We start from the raw sequence: 18,991 nt of genomic DNA on the forward strand, positions 1-18,991 counted from the left end.
GAATTGGTGAATTTTTTCAGGAATTTGTCAAAGCTGTTTTCTGCCTAAGATTAGAAGTGATGTAGTTTTACTCTTCCATGCATAGTTATTGTGCTGTCTTACCCTGCGTGGCTTCTGTGGTTTTGTCAGCTTCACGTGGAGAAGCAGGTACTGCCCTGAGATACACAAGAGTTGTGCTCACTGAATAGAGTAAACCATAAACACAATCAGTGGTAGAAGGAATTTGCTGTTGTCATTGCTAATGGGGATGCAGAGCCCAGGGCACAGTAACTCTTCCAGTTACTGGCCTGTGGATTTTGTAGTAGAAGAATATTTATTTCTTGTTGTTTAAGTAATGGACATGAAGCAATAAGTACTCTTTGCTCTTCAGAAGTAGGTTGGGTTTGGTTTTTTTGTCACTGAATCTTTAAAAAATGGTGATTTGCTTCAGAGCAGAACTGCCATAGCTTTTCAGGATAATTCATTTCCTTCAAAAAAATTAAACCATAAAATGAGCAGAAAACACCAAGGGACTTAAATTACTGTAAATTCAGTATACTGTCCAACCATACTCAAATTCATGTCATTCATACTGAATCTCGTATGATCAAGTAATTTCCATAATTAACTTTTTTAAATCAACATTTAAGGATCTACAACTTGCTTAATTCAAATGACACTTGGCAAATATCTGGCACAATCAGGTTTGATTGATGAAGCAATTTAGAAGTATGAATATTTGAATTAAAGATGAGTAGTGAGATAATATCCCATTGGCAGAAGAATTAGAAGGTACCTGGTCATGTATATTTATAAAATGTTGTTGTTGATATAAAAATTAAACTGAAATACTTCTGAAGAATTTTATGTGGAGTCCTTTGCCTTCCAGGAGGATATGAAGAATTTTAAAGTACGAGTTGAAGAGTTGGTGAAGGAGAATGAAGACCTGCATGAGCAATTAAATAAAAATAACTTCATTACCCCTACAGAATGGCAAGTTATACTTCAAGAAGTTAATTTCAAAGCTACTCATTATTTTGCCTGTTGGATGCAAACTTTTAAGATTACAGATCATAATGAAAAATTTCGTTCTCCTCAAGCAAATGAAGTTTTGCTGAAGAGTTAGAAGGTTCATGATTCTGTGTTGTTGGAACAATGCTGATCTGCAATCAGCCCAGAAAAATTTTGGAGTATTGGTTAAATGGTGAATGTGCAGTTTTGCAGCTGAAGACTACAGAATTGCCCCAGATCTTTCCAAGCTTTTGCTCTCTCTGTACCTTCACCAGCTTCTTCATGCTCAGTGTTGCAGTGCATTGCTCCCCTTATCTCCTTTTTCTAGCAATTTTAAAAATTTTGATTCACAGCATTGCTTCGTGGTGCCAGGAGTAGCTGAGGGTGAGGATGTAGCCTGTCAGTGTGGGAGAGATTCCTTATGCTGAAACCTAAATCTTAGTGATAACAAATTGAAAGTTACTGTTTTACCTGGAGAATTATTTTGTTCTTTGTTTACAGTTATTATACTTCAAAGGCTTGTCCAGTAAGATACACAGTGGATACACAATCTATTTTCTCAACCTTAACTCCAGCCTAGATAGTTTTGATGGGGAAAAAGCTTCCATTTTTTCTTTCAACTGGTAATGCTTAGCATCTTTCATCAGCACTGACCTTCCTGTCACAAATGTGTATTTGCTTCCTTCTCCTATGCCCACTGCAGCAAATTTCAGAGTAGATTAAGTCAGTCAGCTAAACTTGCAAGTTCCTGCATGTAGATGTTCTCATGGATACAAATGTGAGCTGGCTTCCATGTCTGTGCAGAGCTCTTCAGGATAGGCTGTGTAAGACTCTGTTTGTCAGATGCCAGACAGAAATTGTTAGCTATATGTTTCAGCTTGATTTTAGTCAGAGTACCATTAGATGTAGGGGCAACTGTCCCTATCTATATCTATACACTTATATATATGCATTTTTATCAAGGTCAGACCACACATGAACACAGTAGATATACACTGTGTTAGTTAGTGTCATCAGAAACCCTTGGTCAGTCTATTTTGCTACACTGTTTGGGTTTAGGCTACTCTTGCTGATTGATTAATGGAAACTCTTGAGTTTAAATTATGTGATATTATCTGGCACTTGTACTATATTTCTACTTGCACCCTGCTTAATACTTCTCAACTTTTTAAGCTGTTACTAGAACAGCAAATAGTTCCTTCAGCTTTTATTAACATCAGAAAGAATGGGATTAGTTTTCTTGAAAGCTTAATTAGTGCCTGTTGTAAAGAACAAAGTTCTCTGGTGAGTATAGTTCGGTTTAAATGTCCATCTTCTTTAAAAGCCTATAAAACACACCAGCAGTATTTTCCAGAGATCAAAGCCAAGTAGATCCAAATCCTGTCCAAAAAATTATCAGATTTACTCTGGTAAAAGTCAGTTTAATAATATTTAAATATTTAAATAATATTTGAGTTATGTTTTATTTATAAGCTGGTTGTCATTGCAGGCAGCAGCTGCAAACTCAGGCCAAACTCGTCTTGGAAGAAAATGGACTGTTGATGGAGCAACTTAAAATTCAGCAAGCTAAAGCAAAAGATAGTCACAGACAACATGTTCAAGAAGGTAAAGTGCTTGAGTTGGTGGTTATTTGAACTACACAAAAAATGGTACTGCAAGTTTGGGTTTTTGGTTTGGAGTGACAAGAAGAGTCAGTATTGCCTATGGACACTATACAGCATACTCCATTTTGACTTGCTTCCTCTGAAAAAGTGACAAGACCTGTAACACAGTGATATGCTATTTTTCATAATTTAAAGAACACTTTAAACTTTACAGATGGGTATTCTATTTGCTTATTTGTTTAATTTTCTTTTTTTTTCTGCTTTGTAATCAATGCATATCACTTAATACAAGCAATTGTAAGTAGCAGCATTTGATTTTACACTTTCATAATTTGATATTGCTTAAATTCACAAGCACCTTCAAGTAATCTGTTTTTTATTGCTGTTTAATCAGAGATTTGTGTTTGCTTGGATTCAGAACAATTGATATTCCTTGTCTTACCTGTATATATTATTTCTGGACCACTTTTCTGGAGTTACTTTTTGCATTGGCAGATTGCTCTGGATAGCTTTCTGATTGAATGTTAGTAAGAAAAGCATTTTATAGAATAAAATCCCTAAACTGAAAGTGAGATGTCTTTATGAACTTTTAAAAGCAAAATTCAATCTTAATTTTCACATCAGGATGTTCTGAAAAACATTTAATTATGTGCAATTAACATGTCACTGATGAGAAGAGTTTCCTCAAGGGAACCTTTATAGCAAAACTTCAATTCTGAAATTTTTCATTAATCTGCCACCTAATTGCATAAATCCTTTCTGCTTTTAAAGTTTCTGAGTTTCTTGTGTGAAGTTTTATCTCTATGTCTGTGTTTAGAAGATAATTTGTGATGCCAAAGGCCAGACAAGACCCCAAAATCAGGTGTTCCTCTTTCCAAATCTTGAAATAGCATGATCTGGTATGAGTTGTCAGAACATCCCTCCGAAAGACTGACAGATTGTGTCATCTACTGCTGGAGTTCTCACAAGGAAACAGGAGCCCTAATATTCTATTCAACTTTTTGGGCAGTGTATCCAGTGATTATATTACAGGAAGAACTCTGATCACTGGGCAGTGTCTGGATGTGTGCCTCACCGACTAGGCTACAAAAGTCATGTTCTGTTTTAGGTTCTTGTAATGAATTAGTAAAATCTGCATCAGAGGATTTGTCAGAGTGAAGTGAGGTTTCAGTGAGCAAGTAACTGAGGGCCCTGAAAAGAAGCAGTCTTTTAAGTTTGGGCACTTTGCCAAGACAGGCTGCTTGGGGTAGGGGGGATGTTAAACTCTTAACATAAAACCCAAACTGATAAATCTACTGTTACATGATCCTGTGAATAACTGGGAACAAACGTATTACTGGCTTAGTTGGAGTTTCAGTAGGTGATTGAATTACTTGTGCTGTACCCAGTTGTTGTTTTTCTTTTTCCCCTCCCAAAAGCTTCAAAATTGACCAAGCAGGTAATAATGTTAGAAGATAAGAAACGGAGTCAAGAAGAGGAGATAGCAGAATACCAGAAACAGCTGAATGCTTTGCGTTCTACTTGTGAAGAGCTGAAAGGCAAACTGGAAAGCAGAATAGCAGCAGAGGAGCACTTTGCTTTGGTGAATGATTTAAAGAGGTATGAGTTTACATACAGTGCACAGAGAAACAATTCTGCTAAGCATTCATGTCTGCTAAGCATTCATGACACACACAGAGCATTCTGAAGGTAGGAAGCTAGTGGAAACTTAGGCTGGTAATCTAGGAAGGTAACTACTAAAGTACAAAGAAAGGTAAAGAAATGTTTCAAAAGTACTGTCTTGCTTTTTAGAGACAATTACAGAAGGAAATCCCAGATCTAGAGCCATCAGTACAAGTGTTTGTACCATGGAGTATGTACTGCTAAACCTACCTTTTTAAATAGCAATTTTTGTCAAACCTCGTTTCTTCTGTCAACATTGTATGTAAAATGTTCTCATTCTTTTGTTCCCATCTTTTGTCTGAAGGAACCTGAAATTATAAATCAAAAATACTAAGTTTCTCCAATCTTTGCAAATACGGAAATAACACGTAACAGCACAAAAGTGCTGTCATTTAGCAGAGTCTGTAACATTTTTCCTAAAGATAGTCTGATAGTGCAAGTTACTGTTTCTTGGCACAGTGCCCTCCTGAGGAGGAGTTCTTCCCTGAAGCCAATAGATTCAGACTACATACAACATTTCCATAATTTAAATTCTCCAGTTAGGCTGAATTATTTGGATTGTTTTGTTTGCATTATGTTTCATTCATACCACAAGACTGTAATACCTCTCTGACATCACCATTGAAGATTAAGCATTCTCAATGTATCTTTTCCATACCTTTACTTAAGTGTAAAGTAGCTTTTTAGTGAAGTAGCTCTATACGTGGTGCCCATTTACACCGTTGGTTTTTGCAGCCGTTTACAACGGGAGCAGGAGAAAAAGCGCTGTGAGGTGGAAGATCTGATGGGAAAGATAGAATCACTGCAAACTCAAAACAAGAAACTGCTTTTAGAGAAAAATAACTTCACAGCTGACAAGAAGATCCTGGAAACTGAGTTGGAAACGACACAAAAGACAAACAGGTCAATTCACATTCTCATTTTCTTATATAATGAAAATCTTGTATTTCTAAAAATAATAGCCGAAATACCTGTAAAAGTATTGTCTGACGTCCCACAGTGTGTAATTTCTACCTATCGCAGAAAAGCCATGTTTCCTAAATACGTCTTTGTCACATCTAAAGGCCTAGTCACTAAGCAACTTTCCTAAGCTTTATGTATTTTCATGCATACTTGCCATCTCTACGTGCAATTAAGAATATATCTTTGCTGCTAGCAGTTAGCTATAACAATCATTCGTGTACTCACTTGAAAAACAGGCTATTAAACTGTTTGCAGACCTTCTTATGCACGCAAGTGGTTCATGCTTGGGCTCACAGTACTTTAAAAAGTAAAACCAGTATTATTACCATATTTCTGAAGAAATATGAGCTTTTAGCCATTGCACAAACTGTTCTTTTGAATACTGTTACTCACACAACACACTGTAAAGAAAAACAGCCTCCAAAAGTGGGAAACTACACTTTCAGTGCTGCAAATAACTTTGAGCCAGCACATCTTTAACAATTGAGATTGATTGAGACTTTTACAAGCTGATTTGCACATGCAGTGGAAGTTCTTTCAATGCCATTGTTAATTCCCAATCTAAGATTTTCCTTTTCCTGTTAATTTTATAGGCGATTAAAGAAGAAAATAGGTCTTTTGAAACTGCGGTTAGAGGAAGCAATGGAAAAAGAAGTTACAGCCAATCACTATCTAACAAACCTGATTGGTTTGGTGGAGAAGATAGCTCAAGAACGTGATCATCTTATTTTTTTGGTAATTACCTTTAAATAATTAACACGACTTAGTTGGCATTTTACACAATTAACATCCTATTAGCACAATTTATTGTTAATTTGAATTACCAAAAAAGAAAGCTGTAATTTCCATTTAAGGATTTAGCTGTTTAAATAAAAGGACAGGAGCAGCAAAAGATTATTTTCTAGAGGAGTGGCTAAAAATAACTATGCTGATTTCTGGAGATAACATAATTAAACCTTAACTCATATCAGTATTAGGGTTTGCAATGATATACATCAAGTTTAAGAGTGTTTTTTAATCTGATATTAGTGTTGGGCACACAATCATAAAATTTTAATACACAATTCTGAATCTAAAGTTAAACTATTATCCTTGAAGTGATGTGTATGGACCTTCTACTGTGAAGAACATGGACGTTATTGCTCCTTTGTGGCGAGCAGTCATTTCGACAGAGTGGTTGAGAAGTTTGGTGCAGTCCTCTCAGAGAAAGTGTCTGGTATGAAAGTTACTGGGCCTTTTATAAGCACACTTGGTTTTCTTCAAACACAATTTCAGTTTTACATATTGGTACTTCAAATTGGTCCTGAAAACAATTTCACAAAGCTTTCTTAAAGTAAAGCTTATTTTGCCTCCCTTGTTCAAGTAGTAGACAAAGGTTGTCATCAGCGTTGGGTAAAACCGTTCTGTAGTGGTTCATTCCTAATTCTAGAAGAGTAACTGTAGTGACCCAACTCAAATCCTTGTCCACTGCAAACGACTTCAGGATTGTGAAACTAGGCACAAGAAATGTTTCCTAGGAATAGGGGGATGGGTTCTTATCTCTCAGTCTCTGGTATGGCTACTTTCAAATACTCAGCATACCATGTTAGAAATACCAGAGACATCCAGAATTGCAAGGTGTGCCATTTGCCTTAATAGCACCCTAGTAGATCTTCAGAATACTTTTAGCAGTAACAGCCTGTTTCAGAGGGAAAGGTGTCTTAACATACCCTTAATTACCACAAGGTGGTAGAAACCCCATCTTTGCATGTGTGCAGTATTTGACATCATACTCTTTCCCTCTGAAACCTGCACCTGAAAGTACAAAGTTTCATGCATGTGCAAAAAGTTCAGAGTAGTTGTGTGGGAAGTAGCCCAAAAGGCAGTCAGCTCTGGGCTGTCTTTCTTTAGATAGGTATGAGCTGATCCAGCAACTGGAACCCAGGTCTGTTGTGGAAACCAGAATTTCTGTCTTTCTTTTGGATCACATTCTTGTGTGTACGTGTATGATGATATACACTTACTTGCTGTCCATCATTTCTCCATTTTGTGGCTTAGATGAGTCAGTCCACAGTCTAGCTTTACTTTTTTATGATTTCACTGTGTCTGGGCTGACTGCAGAGGTACCTTGAGACAAACTTCTCCATTGAAATAGTTTAATATCAGCAAACCCTTTAAATAGCCAATTTACTTTGCTGACTCGTAGAGCTGAATCAGAACAATCTGTTCCTAATTTTAATCACTGAATTTAAAACCTACCTTAGCTGAAAGTCAGAGTGTACATACCTTGTAGTCAGGTGATCGGATTTGGTTGTCTAAAGGGAAGGCCTAAAAAATAAAATAATTAAGTAGAGCTGGACCCTAATGATTATGAAGAGCCATTGCTGACCATAACGCATAATTAAAAATGTATTGTCATTCCCCCAACCTCAAAACTCATTAATACCAAGTTTATTTACTCAGTTCAGCTACTGCTATTGCCCTATGGGTTTTTTTTTAATTCACTAACTAAATAAAAGCATTTAAATTAATTTAATGCAGATTTAATCCAGGAAAACAGGGAGAGGAGAAAGGGTACAGCACTCAAAGAAATTAACCTATATTCTTACTTGCAGGATTCAGAAAATCAAAAACTGTAGTAACCACATCTCCACAAACATAAATGGATAGCTTTAAATTTAGTTTCCAGGAACAGTGACAGCCTACTGATAAATCCTGGAAAACAGAGCAGGCACAAATTTATATTTAAAACAATTTTGGTAGAGCAACACTGATGATGAACTGTAATCCCAAGTTAGCTGCTGTCAAAATGGGGGTTTTTATTGTGTTGTATGATTCAGCTACCACACAGTAAATCAAAATGTCACTGAGCACAAAGCTCACAGGCTCCAGTGATGCTAGTTAATTTTGACTTCCATGAAAGGAGAAGTGTCTCTGGAGTGGTAGGGGTAGGTCAAGGTGGCAAGACATCACTGATTCCTAAACCTGGTTATTGTAGCTTTCACTGGATTTAACAGTTGAAACCTCTTACAGTTTTAAAATTACTTAATTGTTTACAGTTTTCCTTTGATTTACTTTTTCTATCTGAGAGAGAATGTAATGCTTATAAACAATGGAAACAATCAAAAGCCAGAAGCATTTCATATGCAACGTGTCAGATGCCCTGGCTGAACCCCTGCCGAGTTCAAGGGCTCTTGAGAGCAGACTACTCAATCTGACTGGGAAGGATGAGTCTCATGCACACAAACAGGATCCCTAAATACACATATATATATCTCTGGAAAAATACACAGAATTGTTTGGGTTTACATCATCAGCAGCTCTGATCCTTTCAGAATAAAACCCTTTCAGGATACTTTGTTAGTGAGACACTATTTGCAATCAGATGACAAATTATTAATAAGCCATTATTAGAATAACTTTCAGGATCCCTTTTCCATCTCGGTTCTTCAGACTATTGGAGCTCAAAAGGGAGTAACTTTGTCTTCCTCCATGTATTTTGTCTGCCCTGTCTGAAGTAATGGTCACACTGAGTTACATATACTGTATATTTGCAGGCCAGGTGTTTGGAAAAGGAGAACCATGGTGTTCTCAACAAAATGGTAGAAGGAAGTCAACGCTTAGGGAGATTGGAAGAAAAAGTTAAGGTAAGCAGTCTTTCTGAGCTAAATGTTATGTAAAATGTTTTGGTTTTTCAGTGAGAAGAGACAGAAGTTAATCTGTCAGGGGTTTCATGAGATTTACAGATTATTTTATTAAAAGTTTTAAAAAAGCAAAATATATCATCATTATAGTTCTTAGAAATATCTATTTCCATCATATTTGTACATTGCATGTCTGCCAGATCATTGCATTTATATCAGTACTTGGAGAATTATGACTAGTTATAAAGAGAAAAACAACTATACTTTGTATTTCATTCTTGCTCTGTAGGGTAGCCCTGTTATTCTCTCCTCTGCTTTTTTGGGGCTGTACTAACGCTTCAACTTGAAGTCCATTACAATTACATTTAAGAAAATGAAAAACATCTCTCAAGTGTGCAGTTACCCTCAGGTACTTTCATATGGCCATAGGGTGGGAGGTTTGGAAGCTCAGAGGATGTAGAGACGTAGCCAAATTAGAGACTGTAGGTTATCTTTACAACTGCCTAAACAAATACAAAGCATAGTGTGTAATCACAGTATAACAGTGTGTAGCATGAAATACATTTCTCTTACATGCAAACCCTCAGCAAAGCCTACCAACCAAAAACCCCCACAGAACTATTTTTGTCCAGATTTTTTAATTATCAGGCAGGAAAGCATCTGATAGAACACACACCTGTATTTTGTCCCAAATTACCAACTGAGAAACAAAGGCCCAAGCAGCACAGCACACAGTACTCCAAAAGAGTCCCTTAAAGAGTCTCCTTTGTGTATGTCACTATTTTGTGTACTAGGTAGCTCATTCCCCAGAGTTAACAGTGTTTGCATAGAAAATGGGAATTATAATGGAAGTTGAAAGGAAAGTCATTCATCTTATGGGTAAGGAAACATCATCATCATCAAGTACTTCTCCCCAAAGCTTTCTCTTCACGCACGCACAATGATCTATATGCACAGAAGGGAGACACGTGCCCAAATTTACTTAGAGTTTTGTCTGAACCATTTCAGTTTCCTCATACCTCTACTCCCACTGTAACTCTGAATTTCTCACATACTCTGCCAGTCAAAAGTACTGCTGCAAATCAGAGAAGAGGTGGATATCCCCAGGAACTCTGGCCATGTGACTGTGGCATTCTCAACCACCTGCTAAGTGGAACCTGTCTTTCTATCATTGCTGCAGAATCATCAGTTTACAAGATTGCTGTGACAAACCCAGGAAACAAGGTCCTCTTGGACTAGATGGAACAATTACACAGTGCTGACCCTGTGTGACTGCAGGTGGCTTGTTCTGAGCATACAGGATAGTACCATAAACTTCTCCACTAAAAGCTGCTGACCTGTTTCAGTGTATTCATTTTAGAGGCAGTTTTCTAACACATGTAAGTTTGCAACAGGCACTGTCTGTGTCACAGCAGATTAATTGTACCTTGCTCCATCTAAATCACTGTGCTTAACGCTGGTGATGACTGTGAGGATGACCAGCAGCTGGAAGTCACCTTGGGTTTCCACAGAAACACACTTTCATCTCTAGAAAGTGGCTTTTGTCCATGGGAAATGGAGGAGTGCACTACTTCAGTGCCTTCTCCAACAGTTTGTCCTTTTCTTCTCAGTCAGAACAGACCTCTGGGCTGTTCCAGGTATAATCCTGGCCTGTAGCTGCAGTACAGAGTCATTTCATGGTGACAAAGATGCAAGTTGCAGAAAGTTAACCCCTCTAAGACTTTCTGAATTCCCGAAAAGTCAGCACAAGCCCTGACAGGAAACTTGACATAAATACCCTTTTTTCCCCCCTGTATGCTGTTCTTCCACGATGGGTATTTTGTGTGTTGATTCTAGAAACCTAAAAAACCCCAACCACTCACAGGGAAAGATCCTAAAGGGAATTTTTTTAAGCACAGACAGCAGTTTTATGAACTCTGGGATTCTATAAGTGTCAGCAGCTCATGTGTGTCAGTGTGCCCAGCACCGCCCTGACCTGGCCCCCACAGGGGTAAGGGGCAGCCTGGGCACTCGTCACCCATCCTGCTGAAGTTCTGCTGAGGTCATGTACATGTTTCAAATAGACTTAACCAGTCATAGGAGCAAGATCAGAACTGTGTATCCCTCATATCTAATTTCATGCCCTAAATTAGTGGTGCATTTTTGCCCTTTGTGCCCCACTGATTTTGTAACCGTTCTGCCAAGCTGGAGGCAGCGGTGGGATAAAACATGTAGGAGCTGCAGGCTTGAACCATCTCAGTGCAGCTTAAAACACAGGCCTCTCAGTAGCTGGATGATCTGTGACCACTAGATGAAAGATGGATTTCATCATTACTATTTATCAGCTTTTTATTTGTTAGAAGAGAGAGGAAGTTCTGTGCAAGATAGAAACCTGCCCTAACAAGAGCATTCCAGGTTCTGGGTCCAGAGTTACTGACAGGTGAAAGTTCAGCAGTTTTCCTGGCTCTGCACTTCCTCCAGGCTGGCTCTAAGCAATGCCCTGCTCAGGAGGAGCACCTGCATCCTCCCACAGCGTTACAGCTGCAAGCATCTAACTGCAAAAGGCATACTCTGCTCCAACTCAGATGAAGAGAACACCTTAGTGGTTAACACCTTAAATAAAACCTTGCATTAACAAGATATGAATGAGTAACGTTTTCAAAGCTTCACTAAGTAGCTTGTATTTTTACTAAAGAAAGTGCTTCCATCCTGTAGCCTGTATCAAACACAGCATTCTGCAGATACAGGAACAGTTTCAGCACTCTGTAATGGTGAGAACAAAGCTAACCTTGGAGAATACCTCTTGTTTTTGAGGAGAGCACCAGCATGTAGTAACACATAACACTACACAAGTTGTATTTTTCAGTTCCTCACGTGCTGATGTAATTTAATGGGGAAGTTATTTCAGAAAGCAGAATCACGTTGTACAAAAAGCATTTCATGTTTCTGAGATTAGCCCAGTGTCTTTGGTTGTGATTATTGCAAATGAACAAAAAAGCACTTGTGCTTCACTGCATAGAAGGAACCATTGTGTGAAGTGGCAAGGTATTTTAGAATATGAAGCCCCTCTTTTCTTTCTCTAAGTATTGAAATTAAACAACTAACAGAGCACACACATTTTCTTGGTAATGCATCAACAATCAACAGATTGGAAATCCACTGGGATTGGCAATCCCTGTGCAGGTCGGGGGTTGGAACTAGATGATCTTTGAGGTTGCTTTCAACCTAAAGCATTTTATGGTTCTATGAATAAACATGACTGTTGGACAAGTGGTAAGCAAGACATGCTATGAAGTCTAGCTTTGCATCTTGGAAAACAACCAGGTTTTTTGCAGCTAATTCTTTTCACTCATAAAGGAGACATATGGTGTAACAGTCATTATACACACTGGTTTCATGCACAGAACAAATCACAAGCGTAATGTCTTCAAATTAACAAATAGGTAAGAACCCCACAACACAACCTACCTGATATGCCTAAGCAAGGCAGCAGCAATGTAAAGATTAAACTGCAAATTAGTATCTCTAGCTGTTTCTTTTGCTGGCAGTGTATTGTCCTTATTTCTCCTCAATCACACTTTTCCTGTTATCTTTAACCCTTACAGGTATATAAAAAGAAAGCAGCTGGAAAGCTTGGAGATATCAGTCTCAGGATGTCTGAGCAGGAGAAAGAATTTGCTGGGAAGACAGCTCAGTACCTGGAAGAAATGAAGCACCTCCAGTGCCTCCTGCAAGACAAACAGGAAACCCTTGATGAAGTGCTGCAGCAGAAGAGGTAAGACAGGCACAAGCAGGAACAGCCCAGGGAGATCTGATGGGAGAAGGGGTGGGGAAGGCAGCTATACACAGGTGTGAGCTCCTGCTTTTTGTCAGAGCCCCACATGGCCTATTCCAGCTGTGTTGTGTCTCTCCTGTTGTAGCTCTACTGAATGTGCTGAAGCATTTTTCCTAATTCCCAGCTCCAGGAAAGGAGGAATTTATTCTGGGTGGCTGCTACTGTTCTTGCAACAGTTTCCCAAGAATATCAATCTGAGCCTAATCTTTGATGAGTTTGGGGGCTGTGTATAACTCATCAAGGCATATGTCAGTTATTTAATGGCATTTTTTACTGAATATTACCCCCTCTGCAGCCCTCAAGCGTTTCCAGAATAATGGGAAATTAAAATAACCTAATGAGTACACATATGATGGGTTTCCTTTTGAGTCTACCTCACTGTTCTGTTAATAAGTGACTCAGACTGGCTGCATGCAGAATAAAAAGATTAAAACATAATTTAACAGCTTTATTCAAGGTTATATTAAAAAGATATTTCACCACTGGCTGCCAGAGAACTCTTTAAAGGTATTTTCCCTCTGGCAATGGAAAGCTTCACAGCACAGTCATGTTACCAGCATACAGGAAAGGCTTTTTACAAGTGAAGAGGGGTAATTAAGCAGGTGTTTTGCAAGTCATCTCTGCCATTATGAAATAGTAGTTAAATACAACAGAAAACCAGGGTTTGATATCCTTGTATCATGGGTTCCTCCTCTCAATTACTTTATACAGGGCATTAAACAGGTGTGAGTAGCTGGGAATTGAACAATAAACATCCCACTAAAATTTGAAATTTGAGAAAACAGTATTTTGAATATTCTACATTTCTCTGGAAATGCTTAGGATTTGTAACTAATTAAGTGCCTTTCATACCTCTGGTTACAATTTTTTATAGTAGAGAACAGCCAGTTTTTTCAATATAGGATAGAGCACAGATCAAAGTCCCATCACATGGTCATTCAGCATTTACCTTTTGAGCCCCACATAGGTAAATGAGATGATACAACACAGCCATGTCAAAAATCAGACTTTCCACACAAATTACATGAAATCATTTCTTCCCCTCAAGTCTGAATTGACTCATTTTCCCTTCAGTAAACACCCAAAATTAGTATTTGCAGCTAAGAGTTAGGAAGCAAGGTCTGCACCTGGCACTACACCATAGTAGTCAATTTGACAACATGATGATGTAGAAAAACACTTTATGGAAACAAGCCCAGGATGAACCTCATGAGCATCTCCAGCGTTAATGAACAGTGCAATTGGTGACTGCCTGTTTCTAGTGGTAGTAAAAAGTCACAAAAAAGTAAAAAAAATAATTTTTATGCTCATCTTTCAAGTTGTATTTTGGTTCATCTCATCATTTGCTATTTCCTTTGTAACTGTATTTAAAAAATCTAGATTACAAAAGTGAAATGTCACTGAGAAGTCAGCTGAATTCTACGCCTGTGCAAGAAAGAATATATTTATATTCTTATTAAAAAAAAATCAATAAACCAACACCACATACTGTAGTAATTATAAACTAGTTTCCCCACATTCCTTCATTACTCTCAAGTCTTGTGGTGATACAGTTTCCCAGGGGAATCCAAATATGTACGTGCCCTGTAATGTCTATCTACAAGACTTTCAACTTGTCATTTGGCCAGCTGCCTGTATTTCTGGTCTTATAGACCATATTATCTTCTCCCACCCTTCCCTCCACCCAGGCCCAGGGGTAGGGAGGGGAAGGTTATTTTTATTTTAGATCTTGGCAACCAAGGTCACCCGTGCTGCACCAACCATTCGCACTGGCTTCCACCCGCTGTTTATGGATAGTGCTATAGTCCCAAAGACTGTCTAGCTGATAGGGTTTCATTTACAGCAAAAGTACAGGCATTAAGGTGAGTGCATGCAGTAATTACACTGTCTAATAGATGATCTCATTTCAGTGCTTAAGTAATGAAAAATCAGAGCAGCATGCCATATTTTAAGCAGGAAAGCTGGTCTTGTTCAAAATCTAGCTGACTGTTGTGGTAACCACAGAATCTCTATGTTGGAAAAGACCTTTGAAGATACCAGGTCCAACCATACCCATCCTCTATTAAACCATATCCCTGAGCACCTCATCTACCTTTTAAATCCATCCAGGGATGGTGACTCAGCCACCTCCCTGGGCAGCCTGTTCCAGTGTCCAATAACCTTTCGGTGAAGAATTTCTTCCTAATGTCTAAAACTGACTTTGTATTTTATTAAAGTTCCAAGTTTTCTTTAGGGAGGCTGTAAACCAAATGGAGCTATTTTAAAGGCACCAACCACGGTCAGTCTCATCAAAAGCACTTTAAGGAGGTGAAAACTGGAAACTTCTTAATGTGATTGCTTTTGCACTTCTGTTTTATAGTGTTGGAGTTGGGACAGTTTACCAAGTGTGACTTGGCTGCTGCCTGAAATCCTTTATCATGAAGGTTTACCAGCTCTATTGCAGGGACAAGTTTCCTTGTAAAACAAGGGTAAATAACCACTGTTTCAGGGCTGTAAACCCTGAAACACAGTTCTTTCAGCAAGATGCTGCACTGGGGATAAACAGCCCCACCATGTACATCTGCACAGGACTACAGCAAGCCCGACCTGCAGCGGGTCCGGGCCCCTTCCCACAGCACGCGGCACAGCACCAGCATGCCCAGAGGTGGGGGCACTGCGGAGTGCAGCACAGTCACATGCAACGAGTGTCATGACTCTGCACATGTCCAAGCAAACCTGTGCTTCCTCACTTCTAACCAGCCTGTCTCCAAACTAACATGGGCTTCACCAGACACAACAAAGGTGACCTGAGTTGGAAATCTGCTTCCTTCCTGCACTGCCCTTCACCTGATGACAAATCAGGGCTTGCACTACCTACCCGTTGTGTCCAAGGAACAGAATTTTTCCATGTGGTTTCCAAAAGGAAATGCATAGAGACATCAGTGTTCTTCTGATAAATAAGGGCTTTTAAAGTGTCTAGAGATGTGGAAGTGTTACCTTCCTAGAAGTGGATCTTCAGACCCTTCTCCATAGCTACAGCCTTTCACCTAAAGGGACTGATGAGAAAGCAGTTACATTCTCTGCTCCTCTGACAGCTAATAATCATTATGACATTTATTGTTTTACAGGATGATTTATAAGTCATCATTATCACATACCTGTCCCTAAATGTTGCATGCTTCAGATATGACCAAAGTTACTAACGTGGTTCTAGGGTAGGAAGCCAGGTTTGTGAGCGCCTCAAGTCTCATTTCACAGGACACTCACGTTGTGACATAGAAAACTCATAAAGGTGTTTCCTGCATCTTCTGCAGAGGGAGAGTCCTTTGGGATTCCTGCATCTGCTGTACTTTGGATGTTACATGCAGGTTTGAGAGCCTTACTAAGGAAACTGCCTGAGCCTGTCCTTGGAAGAGGGGCAGAGCCAGTAAAGCTCTGCAGCCATGCAGAGGCAAAGGAGAGCAGCTTTTACCTCTAAGGTTACATATAAGATTGTAGTTATGATAAAAATGTTGATCTTTGTGATAAGGACTATGTAAATAAACTATTGCAGGATACATAGAAATTAATGCTTAAGCCAACAGCCCAAATATGATTTGCAGAGATGAAGGCTGAGTGAATTCAGTTCAGTGAGGGCAGAAAGCTGACTTTGGTAAAGAAGAATCTACTTTCAGACCTCCTGTTAAGTAAGCTTTTTATCCTCAAACATCAGTGCAGCCTTAGCATTCTGCTTATTCTTAACAAGATATAAACCCTGACATTTTGGCTAGGTTGGAGTTGAGTGGAAGTTTTACTTACATAAGTAACAACAGCCTACACTTAGGAGAAAAACAAACTTCATTGCTTTTTGCCTGGAAATAAGAGGCATTTACTACTGAGTCCAGATCTGGTTTGAAATGCCAAGTGACAGACTCGTTTGAAGAGGTGAAGGATCTGCTGCTGGCCCCGTGGAGTAACAAGGGTTCATGTCAGGCTGTGATCTGTACAGGGTAACGTCACAGCAGTCTGTCAGGGACAGTAATGCTTTGCAGAGTGGCAGGGAATTTCTGGTGATACCCAGAAAAATGCAAGAGAAGGCACTGAGCTCCTTTGCAAGTCGGGACAAGGACATCCTAGTTTTGAGAAGGACAAGAGAGACCTTCAGCAGCTGTGGATTGCACAGCAGCTTGCTTACTGAGTTCCTGAGGGCAGGGAGGTTGTGACTAACAAGAATAAAGACACCCCCTCCCCTACTCATCTGCTGAGTGGGTTTAGATTTTGTTTTGGTCAGAATTTTAAAGCAAAAACCCCAGAGTTACAACCCCCCCCTTGTCTGACTACGGGGTGGGGGTCAAAACTACTAGTGCTGGGATGCTCACCTGAAACCAGCAGAACTACAACAGCAGTAGGTGCTGCCACGCCAGGGAGACTCACCCATGACTGCAGTGCAGCACGGGCAAAGCCGGGGTGGCCGCCGTGTGCGCCGGCAGCGCAGCTTTCACTGCCCATGCCAAAGCAAAGTCAATGAGCACGTTCAGATTCGGTGTCTCTCAGCTCTGTTTAAAAATTAATTCTCCAAGAAGAGTTCAGACACCCTCTAAAGGCACCTGTGCCCTTGCCACTGAAGGAACTTCAACCACATGGGTACTGTTAAAGTGATCTCTCTGAACTATCTTTTCCATCATTCAGCGTGGTCACCATTGCACTGAGCACAGGGGCTGAAAACGAGCATCCTGCTGCTCTGGCCTGCTGACAGCATCAAACTGCAGTTCAGAACTCTGATATTCAGCTTCACCTTCTTGCTTCAAATTGTCTTTGCTTCAAGCTCACACAAACATTAATAATGAAATCTTAAAAAAATGTCTTGGTTTTAGAAATTAGCATGTGAACTAAAACCTGGGCACTACAGTAAGGGTAAACCAGATTAAGCTCCCGTGTGTTAGTAAGACAGAATAGTTCTGTGCATGCTGCATACAGACTCCAGTTGGAGAGAAGCAGCAATAGAGAACAGGAACTTCCTTTCAAGATACAAAAGCTCATTTAAAAACCAAACCAAGATGCTGAAAACGTTCCCAGATGACGGCGCAAAGGGCTGGAGTCAACCCATGCGTGAAACAGCCCAGCTCTGTGGGGGAGTTAAGTCATGTAATTTTACTCTGTGCCTCATCCCCCCAGCTGTAAGCTGAGGACAACACCAGTTGCATTTGTAAAACGTGTACTGAGTAACTGGTACTATCAGCCATACACACTGCTGGCTCAAGGAGAAACACTCTGTGAGAACAAGGTCATCAGCCCTCTTGGTGTTCCAAAAAATGAGATTGTTTCTTGGTAGCTTTGAGAGACTTGGCAGAAAAGAAACGGTCCAACTCATTAAAAGTGTCTTCTCATGTTCTTTGGCAGAGTCTTGGGCTACTCATAGCTGCTGCACTGCTTTTACATGCTGCTTTTTGCTTTACTTCCGTTTGTAGTGGTTAATGATCACCACCACCACCACCCAAGCTCTTTCCAAGCAATACATATGAGGAAAACATGTGTTTTGAAACCTTTTCAATAAGGTGTGTCCATTTTCCTTCCATCCATCCATCCATCCATCCATCCATCCATCCATCCATCCATCCATCCATCCATCCATCCATCCATCCATCCATCCATCCACTGTGATGAGCTGGAGCTGTGGCTGGGCCACTGGTGATTACTTGGTATTACACACCTTTTGCCAGAAACAGCCCAACAGTATTTCATCTCAACATGCTTACCTACTGCATTGATTCATTCCTCCTTTTGAACCTGGTCTTCAGGAGAACTGGTACAAAAGCCTAGCTCTATCAGAGTGCTTCAGGGAGCAGCTTGGAGCCTCTCTGCTGGAGAAGCCTGTAGCATTGAGATGTCTGTGCTCCTTCCCCATGCAACAGCTTTCCTTTCCCACTTGAGACAACCTCCATTTCCTGACTGTCTTCTGTTTTGACCTTTGCTAGAAGCCAGTCAGAGGAAACCCAAGAGTTTAATCTTGACCAAATATGACTTATGAAATGCCTGTGCCTGGAATGCACGGCCTCCTTAACCCACCTTAGCTGCTGTATTTGAAAAATAACCTTTTCCTTGAGAAAAACATTAAATCATTCATTCATTTATGCCTGGGCAGCCAGAGAACTCCGGCCATAAGGTTAGATTGACTTAATGACTGTCCTTCATTATCTTTACCTCCCCTCCAAAAAAATAAGAGCTTGCACCACTTCTGCCTGACCTCCACCACGAGGTGTTGGGTAACACGGGCTCTGATGGAACAACCAGGAACAAAACTCAGTCAGATAATCCCCAGCACCTAAATACATGTGGTTTGTATCGTGCTTATCCAGTGCTGGAATGACACACTGCTG

The 18,991-nt window shown here is 39.8% G+C and overlaps 1 protein-coding gene across 1 annotated transcript in view; it reads left to right on the forward strand.

Annotated features, from left to right (window-relative positions):
- The window catches only part of CEP89 (centrosomal protein 89), a gene marked incomplete at both ends in the record, with an annotated part of 30,750 nt that overhangs the window by 11,476 nt on the left and 283 nt on the right, over positions 1–18,991 (forward strand). The window contains 7 exons of the mRNA XM_084270048.1: positions 869–976; positions 2,484–2,595; positions 4,013–4,193; positions 4,992–5,159; positions 5,813–5,954; positions 8,756–8,845; positions 12,427–12,596. Of these exons, the coding sequence (XP_084126174.1) occupies positions 869–976; positions 2,484–2,595; positions 4,013–4,193; positions 4,992–5,159; positions 5,813–5,954; positions 8,756–8,845; positions 12,427–12,596 (971 nt within the window). The remainder of the gene's footprint in view (positions 1–868; positions 977–2,483; positions 2,596–4,012; positions 4,194–4,991; positions 5,160–5,812; positions 5,955–8,755; positions 8,846–12,426; positions 12,597–18,991) is intronic.

Source organism: Gallinula chloropus, assembly GCF_964237585.1.
Source record: "Gallinula chloropus genome assembly, chromosome: 13".
NCBI classification, from domain to species: domain Eukaryota; kingdom Metazoa; phylum Chordata; class Aves; order Gruiformes; family Rallidae; genus Gallinula; species Gallinula chloropus.